The 13,630-nt window shown below is 31.1% G+C and overlaps 1 protein-coding gene across 6 annotated transcripts in view; it reads right to left on the bottom strand.

Moving 5' to 3' along the window:
* LOC144853711 (dystrobrevin beta-like) overlaps positions 1–13,630 on the bottom strand; it is a 48,995-nt gene that overhangs the window by 9,153 nt on the left and 26,212 nt on the right. For all 6 annotated transcript variants that reach the window (XM_078711492.1, XM_078711491.1, XM_078711490.1 and 3 more), the window contains exons 7-10: positions 13,327–13,426; positions 12,135–12,301; positions 1,817–1,941; positions 565–645 (exon numbers count right to left, since the gene is read on the bottom strand). In XM_078711492.1, coding sequence (XP_078567618.1) covers positions 565–645; positions 1,817–1,941; positions 12,135–12,301; positions 13,327–13,426 — 473 coding nt within the window. The remainder of the gene's footprint in view (positions 1–564; positions 646–1,816; positions 1,942–12,134; positions 12,302–13,326; positions 13,427–13,630) is intronic.

Here is a 13,630-nt window from a genome sequence, read left to right on the forward strand (position 1 = left end):
AGGCAAGAAATATGAATTATTTTTTATTCATGATGATATCAAGCACACTTGGACAATAATCATTCATTATTTAAGATTTTATCACTAAGGCAATTTAAAGAGGTTTGCAAGGTTCAAAGGTCAATTCTAGCCTTTGTTTGATGTTTAAACTGTTGTAAATGTCATTAGAAAAATATTAAAACAATCATAATGAATTTTAGTTACATTAAGTACATTACTGATTGCTTTTAAACAAACACAAACACTTTTGAGATAATTGTACTAAAGAATGATTTAAATATTTTTAAATATTGTTGTTTTGTGTTATAATACAAAGATTTACAATTTGATGTGCTCATATATGGACATGGTGATCATATTACTACCATATTTTGGGCACATCACACTTTTTTGTTGAACTAGTTTGATAGTGTAGGCACAGCTTTAGAATGGAAAAAAAAAAGATTTTATTTAAATAAATTTTTACCCCGCACCCCTTATTCTTTTACACATTCAAAAGATTACGTCAGATATTGGAAAATATATGTATAAAAATAAAAAAGGAGAATATTATTAATGACTAACCGTTTTAATTCTTCTTCATTGGATGATAACCTATTTTGATCAGCATTTTCATATGGTAACACTGTAGCTGGTGGAGCTGGTCTGTGTTATAAATAAACATCATTCAATTAATATCATATTACATAAAAAAAACACAAACATTTGATTGAAATTGGTGTACCGCAAAAGCTAACTTTAAGTTTATTATTATTTTATTCGACATAAACTTTTAAATAATACGGTTGTTCATATCAGACTCATCACAATTGACTCCTTCACTTAAATATTAAAAGGTTTATATATTATTATTGTTTTTATTTTAAGGTTCATTCGCATTGATGGTTAAATAACCTTTCTGACTTTTACTGAATAAATAAATAATAACCGTATTGACCCAGGAACTTCTTTTTACTTTCGTCAAGTACGTTTGGCACGAAGACTCCACACATGGGAATGACTTTAATGAATTATTAGAATCTGACATTTGCAAATGTGCAAACCCCTTTCACTTGAGTAGAAACAAATGCATTGTACGGAAAAGTAAATTATATTAGAGGGAATCTAAATTGTGCTAGTTTAAGAACTATGACATTTCAAAGTTCTCCATTTATTGATTTTGATCCTATTTGGAAATTAGAATTAGAATTTAGGATTTAAGAAAAGATATGGAAGCAATCACGACGCCCAATAGTTATTATTTTATTGGATAATTTACCAGTTCATAATATATAGTACAATTGAACATGTTTTTTTCTTAATCCATTGTGGAGTATCATATAGAAATACATAATGCAAATGGGGCGGGGGTGGGGAAACAAGGTACCGACTTAAACTCTGTCTACACTATCAAACTTTATGTGACAAAAAAAAATGTGATGGGCCTATAAATGGATATGATGTCATATCACTACCATATTTGGGCACACTGTTTTTGTCAAACTAGTTTGATAGTGTAGACAGTTAGATTAGATAGAAGGGTGGCAAATAGTTTCACACTCTCCTAATTAAGAAATGGTTCAGAATTATATGTATATTCTTCTTGATCAATTACATGTCATTAAATAGGAAGGACAGTTTCATTAATGTAGACTTATTAGTGATTTATAATGTTTATTTTTTACATTTAAGTAAATACGGTAGTGATATGCCCAAATATGGTAGTGATATGACCATATACATCATGTCCATATGGGCACATCACAATTGTGTTGTCACATAAAGTGTAGACACAGCTTTATACACCGTCTTTTAAAAAATCGTAAAAAGCAATTACACAATGTGTGATAAATCCAGCGGATGTTCAGGTTCGTCTGGATAACGAGGCAAATTTGGAGAGCGACTTGGGGAAGACTTAAACGGCTTCTTCAATGCTTTGCCTACTTTCTTTGCTGGAGATTTCTGAAAATAGAAGTTGAAATAAATAATGAATTTGGTAGACTTCATCATGAATGTGCCAAAATAAAAGTAAATAAACAAACTGTAACCAAGGCAATCTAACAGGATGCAGCGTCGGAGATCAAAGGGTTTACCTGTGGCTGCGACACGATCAGTTCCACGCCCTCCTACAGACACGTCACCGCAAAGAATATGTACATAGTACAGTGCTGTACAGTAATTGGTATTTTTCACATAGCATTAAAAGACTGTTACAAGTTCCTATCTTGGCAAGGCGAGCTCAGTGTCCCATTTATTACAATTACTATTTATTTCTTTGTATTGTGTATGATGCGATTTTTTGGCTATGAGAAAATGCTGGTATCGAGACAGATCCACAGGGAATACTCCACCAAGTGAATTTCCATTTACAGAATATAGCAGACTGTGTAGCACCATTAACCAATCATGCCACTAAGAGCCAATTCAGATGCCCTGTCCACAACAGTGGTTATGTGTGAACTAGTACAACCAGGTATTAAACCCCCTACTTATCTAAACAAATTAATAGATTCTTTAACACAGGAATTTTGTATACAATGGACTTATAGGAACAGTTTATAGTCCTTGCAGACTGCGAACAGAACCATGGAGTTATAGTCAGCCTTATATATTATGGATTACAGTTCAGTGTATGATACTGTATGTGACAAACTTTGAATACATTAGAATTTTGAATTGCAGTAGAGTATTGCGCTATCACTGAAATGTTTGCATGTACAGGAATCTCTTCAATGTAATTATAATAAATGGAATCTCATTTTCTATCTTGTTTTATAATTACACAAACAATGCTAAAATCTTTAAAAATATCTCAGACTATTCAATTTGTATATTTAAAGAAGACACAAACAGATGCCTCCCTTACTATCATGCCATATTCCTCTCACATAATACTTGGTATTTTAAGCGTGGTTCCACGCAACGCAGCGACGCAAAGTGGTGTATTGCATAATTACAAGTGGGAAACGACGACAGCAAACATCGCTACGGGAAATCAAATCAGTTTGATTTCACGCAACAACACTGGAAAACATAGAACAGCACATAGCCAAGTACGTGGCGGGGTAAACTTGGACAAAGTCTACGGCAACTAACATTGACTCACAACTAATCAGATTTGATTTCACGCAGGCGGGGGCAAACACAATTACTGGAAGGGCAATTCTTACGTTGCATTGCTAGTGGGAACCATGCTTTACAGAAAATCATGTAAAATAAAAATCCCATGGTAGAGAATTCAATTAAAGTTTTTTTTTTTTTCGCAATTGCCTTGCCTGTTTTTATGAAAACTTGGCAACACATACTAATTTTCTCTGTTAAAAATGACTGAATTTCATAGACAACAGTCTATACATGTTGATATCATTATCAAATGTGTTTCTGAGGTGTTATTGCATTACTGATCAAGTAAGTAAATAATTCTTTTCTTAAGACTACTGAAGGAAAACAGACATTTTATCCCTCAAAAACATGAAAAATAAAGATTAAATAAATCAGACTTTAAATAGGTTATTTTGTAGTTTTAATAAAGTTAATCACTTCCGTAAAAAAACCTGAAAAATTATGTTCAAACTTATGAAATGTTTCGCTTTAAATTACAGTTTTTTAGGTAAATTAATTTTTTGTATCCATGTTTTGGTCAAAGTAGATAACTGTGACATTAAAATGGCATATTCAACAATTTTTTTCAGGGGGACAATATATCTTTAATAATGTTCATTATCCAATTGAGGGATTTCCTATTTAGTTTAGTGTTTTGTAAGGGGTTCAGTATGTCAAACTTAATTTAAAACTGTCTATTGTATAATAGTCCTATACTTTGATATAACCTTACCTAAATTAGCTAAATTCTGACTCCATAAGAAATATTCGGACCCTATTGGAAATAAGTCATAAACCATCCCGGCCATTTTTTTTAGCTCTCAGCAATAAAATCCCAATAAAAGTTAATTAAAAAAGAATAATTTAAACATTTCTGAAATGCAATTAAATAAAGAATAACAAATAAATTTCACACTCTAATCATACCTTATAACTTTCCAATGAAGGCAATCCTTATAAATATATGTATAGCTCTACTACACGAGAGGATACTTAAAGTGTCAATGTATTGCAATTTAATTCCTTTGCTGTCTTTACTACTTATTAAATTAAAAGCTTTTTAATGATTTTCTTGTGGCCTAAATCCTCCAGCTATAGTAGTCTAGAATAGCCAACGATAATTACTATTTACACAGTACATCTTTCAATACTCTACTAGTATCAACGGTATGGTTCTTAATAACAGTGAAACCAAACACTTTCTCACCTTAATTACTGTAAAGGTGCGAATTTCAAGACATTGTATATTTTATTAATTGCAAGTGAGGTGAAGAAAAACAATACAGAGATACAATAGATAATAGTTGATGATATGACACGGTAAGGTTAATTAATGAAAATGATATCATTATATAGAAATAATAGGCATATCATCATACTGTACATAGGTGCAGTTACTGATCAGATTTCTCATTAACCAACAACTTCACGGGATATTTCATATCTTTCTTATTTTAATATAAAGACCCATTCTCTACAATTTGTGAAGTTTTGTCTAAATAATGCATTATTATTATTATTATTATAAAAACATTAAACCAGGTCATTCCTTGTCATAAATGTACGTTAATTAATTGTCTTTCTGTTTTTGCTTTCCGTTGACACAAATTGGGGGAAACCAGGTATTTTCGCTAAAATGTTAGGAGTCTTCCATTTGTTTGGGCCTCGCAATTGATCAAAAAGTGGGTGAATTACATACAGAAGAAAAACAAAAATATCAATCCGCGTGCAATGCATGTTGGGATTTATAGCGGGCCGCTAAAATTATTAGAATCAACTTATTTTTCACATTTTTAACCGTTTAAGGACGAAAAAAGTTATCTCAATAGGACCATACAGCATTTATTTTTACATTACAGTATATATATGTAGTTTGTGACCTTAAATTAGATCTAAAAAAATGTAGGGAATGGGACTTTAATAGAAAAATAAAGTAAGTGAAACATTTAGTATTCAATGCAGTCTTATGAAACTGAATCAAATTTAAAAAAAAATAAATATTTCAGTATCTGTCAGTATGCAATAAAATGAAACCTAGTGTACAATTTATCTCTTTATTCACTTCTCCTTATTTGAATAACTAATAGGTTTACTGATTATCATTGATTAATTACACAATAAACCTATCAGGAAACAGTAATAAATATAAATAAAAACACCTAATAAATACACACATGTATAGTATAAGGATAAATTATTTCATTCTTTAGTTTGTATTGGGTCCTACTTCTGCATGAAAACACATGTTTTTTTCCATGGGAAACAAAGCTATTTAATTTTATACATTGCTAGTAAAACTTAACTGTAAACACATTTGCTGTAATTTGTAAAGCATATACAGTAGTAGCATCCCTATTAAGGAGGGCATATGACCGTTTCGGCCACAGACAGTTTCGGCCACAACAGATTTCTATGGCGCGCCATTCACGCATATATTAGACCGTGCTATTGTTTTTGCTATTAGTTATCGCATCTCGTGCTTTGTTGTATAGTATTTTTTATGACTTTTACTACACATTACAGTGTTATCATTCTTAACGTTATTCCACTACAATTTGCATTTATTAGATTTGTTGTTTCCATTCCAGTTTAGTTGTATCATGGAGTCTTGGCGAAAAACAAATTCAACTGTCAGTGACACAGTTAAATACTCTCTTAGTACAGACGTATTAATAGTTTGGCTATGAAAAAAGAAATGCTAAGAGAAAAAAAGAAGTTTAATTAAAACGTTTTCCCTTCCATTGCTTAGGTGACCTAAGGAACAAAGAGGAATATCAGGAACTTACACATCAATACAAGCAGAATCAAGAAGAAAATTAGTGATAAAAAAAAATAAATTTAATAAAACTTTGTCGTCTTCATTTGATTGGTTTTTAATACAACACAGGAGTAATTCAATGTTTTATCATGGAGCTCAGGTCATGTCTTAAGAACACAGGTGCATAAATAAAACGAACATATCAGCAGACCCAACATAAAAATAATAATTGAGTAATTTGCGGCGATATGCATTTAACATATTTTAACATGCACAGAATAAATGAACATATCATATCATGTCAATATACAAACAAAATGAGTAATAATTCGGATAAAAATGCGACTAAGGATAACATTTGTTGCGTTCAATGCGAACGTCAGAGGAAGTCCCCAAACTAATTACTAGGCCTATTATCAATTAATAATTGCTGCTATAAATATATTGAGCAAAACGTTGAATTGTATTATTTTTCAATAAATGCTAAGTAAGTCAGTAAAACAACAATTGAAAAAAATTCATTTTCATTTATCCACTAAACTGTACAACAGTGTTGCTTAAACCACACTCCAGAAAAGAAAATATGAAAGAAATTTGCAGAAAGAAGCAATCAAACACTGTTATTTCAAAGTTCGGAACGTCCGTAATTACTACGGAAATTCGGCAGGGTACTACGGAAATACTTAAATGATGGGGAATCCCCGGCAAAATGCAATGACTACGGACAAATCAACGACCCATATGACGGGGTTTTCCACGTACCTTCTCATGACGCACACAGTCAGAAATTCATTCCGAGCCTGTTCAGAAACATATCTAAAAAAAAAATTCTTCAATGCCTTCGCATAATTCCTCTTGGGTAGTGGTGTTTTACTAATATTTCAAGTTCATTTTATTAGGTAAAATTTTACACGCAAAAACAAACGCACGCATTTCTATTAACATTTATTTACCAGTGTTTCATTTACATCTTACAACATATTAATTCTTAATAATTATACTTTCTTCAAAGTTTCTTCCGATAAAATAAATCGTATTCTTAACCACTTTATTCTTCCATTTCTTATTCCTTCAAAGTTATATGTATTGTACCTCAACACATTAAAATTAGTATATATCCCTACGTACTTCAATTCTTTTTATATTTATAGAAAAATGTACATGACGTTAATAATTCTTTACCAAAACATTTAATTATCACTTTAGTAAATCTTTGTTTCTTATATTATAAATCATTTCTATTGTACCCTGACACAAACAAATTAGTATCGCTTAGGCCTCATTCAATTCATTTCTTTTATTTGTAAAAACTATACATGTTAATTTTCACCGTATTGAATTTGTTGTACTCTGAAGTATCGGTATCTACGTAATTAATTAATTGCCAAGTTTGTCTGTGTCCGTGTTTTCCTGTGTAAAAACAAAAAACAAAAGTAAAACACAATGAAATCGATAATCCTGTATTACATTGTCGTGTTTCATTGTTCCCCTATCAATGGCACTATGGGCGTTCCATAGATATGGTAGTATTATTGTCTGTGGCCGAAATTGTCTGTGGCCGAAGTTGGCCTAATCCTTAAGGAGATACCTTCAGGACTAAAAAAAAAGTAGGGGTTAGCTGTAGTGGTATTACATATCCTTTCACAACAAAGAAGGGGTACTACTGTATTCTGAAATAGATTTGATTATTCAATTTCGTAACAAATATTGCAGAAAAAATACAATAATAACTATAAAGTAAACAAAATGGCAAGAATTTCAACAGAAGACTTTATTCACTGCAGACGACTTTCCTTTAAATAAATACAAATATATATAATTTTAAATGAATAAATTGAAATAATTATTGATGATGATGATTATTGTAATATTGATGAGGAGAAGTCAAATTTATGAAAATATGAAAATGACGATGATGATAAAACCTACAAAATTATGAAATCTACAAAATTATAAAATAGCATTTTGGAATGTTTAGAGTCTACTCTAACTAAGAAATATGAAAACGAAAAAAAAACCTTATTTAAATCTTTATAATTACCATTGAATCCTGTCTCTCTTATAAGATCCATATAATTTAAAAGCAAATTTCCCAATAATGACTTAGATTGGAACGAATGAAACGAATGAATATAAGTTCTACTTCTGAGAAATGTCAAAACTGGTATGTACAGCAAGAAACATGCAACGTAAAGATACGGTGAGCTACGGACACGTTGTAATTATGATAGCTTCACTTAAAGCAATTATCCTCAATTAAACTTACTCTATATCATGTTAATACTCAGGTGACGCTAAGTGCTCTGTTGTATTGTGTCACTGGCTTGGATGTGATATTGACAAGAAAACAACAATATTTAGACATGTTGACTTCAACTTGAAAGAATTATGCTAATATTCTAAACTGTATTAAAATTTGATTTATTTAATATGTATATCAGTTATGTAAATACTTGTACACTACTTTAGTAAACATACTATTTTGATGAAGCACTGCTATGGCCAACCAGCCAATAAAATAATTATATTCATCATATAATTGCAGCACAAGTACATACAAATGTCAAATATTACTGTATTTAATTATGTTGTAGAGTGCTTAAAAGCACTCTACAATTATTCTAATTAATATATGATTTACCTGAGCTGGAAAACAAAAAAACAAACATTTGCACCACCCCTCCTCTCAACTAATTTGGTTTATTAATTTCTTATAGGACTATAGGCAATTATCTGACTTGATGTTGCAGAAAACAATTGTACAATGTATTCTTAAAAATGGGGAACAATGTAGTACAGTTATAGGCACAGATATATATTAACTTTTGCTCCAATGTAATTACTTTACTCATCAATAATTGTAACTACGATCATTTTTCATAACATGCAATTTGAGATTAACTTTGCATTCCTTTATATCTATGTCATTACACAGTGTTTTTTTAGAACTAATGTTATATTTTGTATATAATTATTCTCACAATGTAGTTGGTCTTCTATATGGATAATTTTTTTTAACAGCGAGCATAAATATATTGGATAAACTATTTTATAATTTATAATTTATAGACACATAAGTCAGGATTGAACCCTGGACCTTGAGATTGGAAGGCAAGCATTAACCACCAAGCTACATCTCCACTACAGTTGACACTGACATCGTCTATGTCAATGGATTACCAACATTATCTATGTCAAATGAATTTTGACAGTACTGATGAGTAAATTGTTAATAAGCAGATCTAATCAGTGAAGCAAGCAATATTGATGTCATTATGTAATTCATTTTACAATATTATAATTGCTAAAGTTCAAAGTTCACTTTCACATTCTGTATATAATTAACAAAAATGCATAGTGAAGGCAGGAAAATTGAAATGAACTTCAACCTAATTAATTAATTAGCACCTTCGTGGAAAAACTAGTACTGTACCTGAGTACACAGTTTCCAAAAGTGGACAGCTGAGGCGTCATCAAATAGGGATACAATTATACTTTAAATTCTTAAATATCATATATCAATTTACTTAAGTGTTTAAGAGTATCTTACTTAAGTGCGATTGGTGAATATGATGACCACTGGATTTTAATTTCAAAATGTACAGCTCAGTCTAAAGCTCTGTCTACACTATCAAACTAGTTTGACAAATAAAGTGTGATGTGCCCAAACATGGTAGTGATATGCCCAAATATAGTACTGATATGACATCATCATGTCCATATATGGGCATATCACATTTTTTTTCATCACATAAAATTTGATAGTGTATACAGAGTTTTACGATATTTCTACAAATTGATGTTTAGAACCATTTAATAAATAAAAGGTATTGACGAACTTATCTGTAAGCAATAGTAATAGATTTGAATTGCGAAACTTGCACAAAAATAAATAAATACGGTATATACAGTATATATATATATATATAAATCCAAAGGCAAATTACTGTAAAAATGACAATGCTGTGGGTATCAGTGACTGGATCTCAATGGAGATATAAAAAAAAAAGCGAAAAGCTAAATCAAAACGATAAAGTAAAACAGCCAGAAAAGTTAGCAGAGCAACACTAGCCCTTCATCAGTGCAAGTGAAGGAATTTGGATAACGTCATAGTATAAGAACTGGCAAGTGCTGCCTGGGTGGACAGGAATAAAAGAAATACAACAAAAGGAGACAGGGTGGAGTCTGAATAAGAGTAGAAAACAAAGAAGGTAGCTTGGTAGAGATATAAACAATTTTGGAATGAAACTAAAAAACAGCTTTAATGGTGGTAATATTGAAACTTAAATATATATATTTTAAAACACTATATAGATAAAATATATACTGTAATATACTATACCTTGACATGGTATCACAGCACACAGTAATATTGCATCTAATGCCAATATACAGTGTGTGACAAGTATGCAAAACCAACTGATACAATTTATTAGTTGTAGATTTTTAGTTTATCAGCTTTTTCTTTTCATCTTAGCATTACTAATATGTCCAGCCAATCACAGAACACGCCTATACTAATTACTGACTGGTATCAAACTCAATCACCATGGTAACAACTAGTTAATTAGAGTTAGTACTTTTTTTTGGTGAAAGTCAAATGTCTAAGGTTAACTGTCCTGGAGATTTCATGGGTATAATTCTGGGTCTAATTATAAAATTCTATTAATTATGAATAATATGATATAACAGTCTGATTGGAATCATATTGGGACTAGGTGGTCCTGCCAGGCAGTTTAAATTTAAACATTATGTGTAAGTACTTGGGAGGGTCTAGACATTAAGTGAACTCTACTATATAGCGAGGGGGAGTGTCTGGAAATATGAATTTCATTAAAAAATAAATAAAAAATGAACACAATATTAAGGCAGACGCTCAGGACTCAACAAAGTATCTCCTGAATATGAGTGTCCTCTCAGTAGGGGTTAGTCATAGTGTTTTTAAACATATCTCTCCTCTTTCTTTTCACAGGAAGGTGTCCCCTTAATACACCTTGTACACTGCATAATGGTATCATAAGGGAGGGTTTCTACTATCATTAAACTAGTACAGACATTAAAGTAATGTAATCAAATTTCACAATGTTTAATTGAGACACATTATTCTTTTTTTGTGATGTGATCGTAACTAGTACCGTAAATCTTTTCTACAATGCTTAAAAAAGTGTAGATGTGTAAAAACCTTTAAAAATAACATAGTTGTCAATTACATAAGCTCTGTCTACACAAACTTTAATTATGTGACAAAAAAATGACCATATATGGACATGATGATGTTATATCACTACCATATTTAAGCATATCACCACCATATTTGGGCACATCACACTTTTTTTGTCAAACTAGTTTCATAGTATAGACAGAGCTTTCGATTTCACTTTCTTGAAAACAAAACATTGCCAAAAAAAATAAGAAGAAAATCAAGACTGTAGAATAGTTATTGCCAATAGAGGGGGTAATGATCAATATCAGAAACTTTCAACATGCAACGCTGGAAATAAACTCTACAATTTTAGACAATAGAGGGTGCTGTTCTGATATTTTAATATGTCACACATGTACCGATATTCTTAGTAAGATTGGACATAACAATAAATTATACATGGACATTAAAAGATGTTCACTTTGTGAGTGCTATTCCCTTGAATATTATAAGAAAGCATGCTATAGTTTTATGTGCAGAATTGAAGAAACTAAAAATAGCAATAATATTTCAGTGTAAATCAGTCCTACACTTCATAATTACTGTTGTAGGTCCAAATGTTGGCATTGACTGTGTATTTTAAAATGATTGCTTACTGTATGTTTCTCTTAATATAATTTTTTTTAATTAGTATGCTACAGGTATAGGGTTTATATTGACTTTATGGGTTTAACATGACAATAAAAAGAAAGAACATAATCTATGGTCTGTGGTATTAATAGAAAATATTAAGGGAAAATCCAAGTTGACCAAGCCCTTGATAAGATAATTATAAAGCACACATATCCACAAAGTGCTCAAGGCGCTTTTGGAAACCATGAAAAATACTAACCTTGAAACTAAAACAACAAACAATTTAAAAAAAATTGTAATTGATAAAGACGAAGGCTAGTAAAGAATGGTCCAACCACTGATGCGACATGGCAACCATAGACCCATAAGCTTAGTTCCCACTAGGAAGGCAACGCAATGACCTTAGCGCAACGCCAGCAAGTTGACCAGTGACAAAGTGTGCTTACAACCTTAGGTATGCACCTCAGTAGGCACCAAGAGAAGACCTAAGTTGCTAGTAAAGAAAATACTTTCACTTACCCAAGATGTATGCTCTTTCATTTGGTGATCCTGAGTGTGACCTGCACATACGTTGCCTCTCCAAAAACAGTTTTGACAAAGTTGAAAGTTGGAACATCGTTGGCACTTGTATCGGAAGCCCATCATGGACTCTCGGTGGCAGTAGTTACATTCAACCGGATGAAATACTTTAAAAAGACAAATATAAACATTTATAATCGGAGATTTCAAAAGCAATTAATAGTGAAATATATAAATAAGTATACAAATAATAAATAAATATGTTGCATAATTGATAATTTAATTGATTTACACTTTTAAATATAAGTAATTTGTATTGTTGTATAAAATTAACTTTAGTCTTGTAAACATACTCTGATCTTGTGTATACAAACGGACATGTTTAAGTATTTGATGAAACATCAGAGACATAAATAATGTTAATATGGCAGTTGTTTGATTAAAGTATAAACAATTCTAATAATGATATTTACATCGCAACCAAGAAATAAATCTTTCAAATTAAACAATCTGTAATAATAAATGTAAACATTCTAAAATGTAATTAACAGAAAACGCAACTGTATTTGAACTCGTCACATAGGACAAGATCCACGCAAAATTATCGTTATTCGTTTCTTTTTTACATTTCTTTTAACTGCCTTTCTAGCTTATTATTAATAATAATACTATATGTATGTTACTATATTATAAGTTACTTGTATCTTGGCTTATACCTTAAATTATATATGCCATAGGAAAATTCCCTGTAAATCAAAATATCAGTCAGGGACGGAGCAGGGGGTTGTGCTTGGGGCCCATTCTCCCCCTTTTGTCCAGCTAAAATGAAGCATTTCTTGATATCTCTTTTTGAAAGACTATTAGTATGTATTGTTAGCATTTCCCTGTTTGCAAAATCCTTCATTCGTTTGTCAGCACTAGAAATGGTATCATTTATTTTGTAGAAAACATGAGGTGAGTCTCGTTTTCATTCTGAATGGAGGGGAATGAGCTGTTAGGAGCTCATTGTACTAAGCCTCGACATTATGTGGTAGGGTGGCCAGTTCCTTTCCTTTCCTTCCCTAGTATTTTCAACCAGGTACTCATTTACATCTGAATGACCTGGGAATTGAACCCGGTCTCTCTGTATGATAGTGTCCTAAACCACTCGGCTAAGCAAACTCAACCCAAGAATATAAGAGATATATGTTACCATTTTCTGCTGTTTCCATCTTGTGCATTAATGGTAGCCACATAATACTCTGCGGTGCCTGCTCTCCCATGAACTTGTCTAGAAAATCATTTAAATTTATCTGATAAAGAAAAATATTGAATTTAATTTAAATTCTATTTATGTGTGGTATAAATTGGTGAAATATATATACATATTAAAATATAAAAATACAATTAATAGCACTAGATTGAATCTTTTCATAAAATAAAAGACATTTAGACAACTCAATTAATTTTTCTCTTTGCTGTTCGTCTTCTTTTATAATACATTGCATTACCAAACT

This window comes from Antedon bifida, chromosome 10 (assembly GCF_963402885.1).
Source record: "Antedon bifida chromosome 10, ecAntBifi1.1, whole genome shotgun sequence".
NCBI classification, from domain to species: domain Eukaryota; kingdom Metazoa; phylum Echinodermata; class Crinoidea; order Comatulida; family Antedonidae; genus Antedon; species Antedon bifida.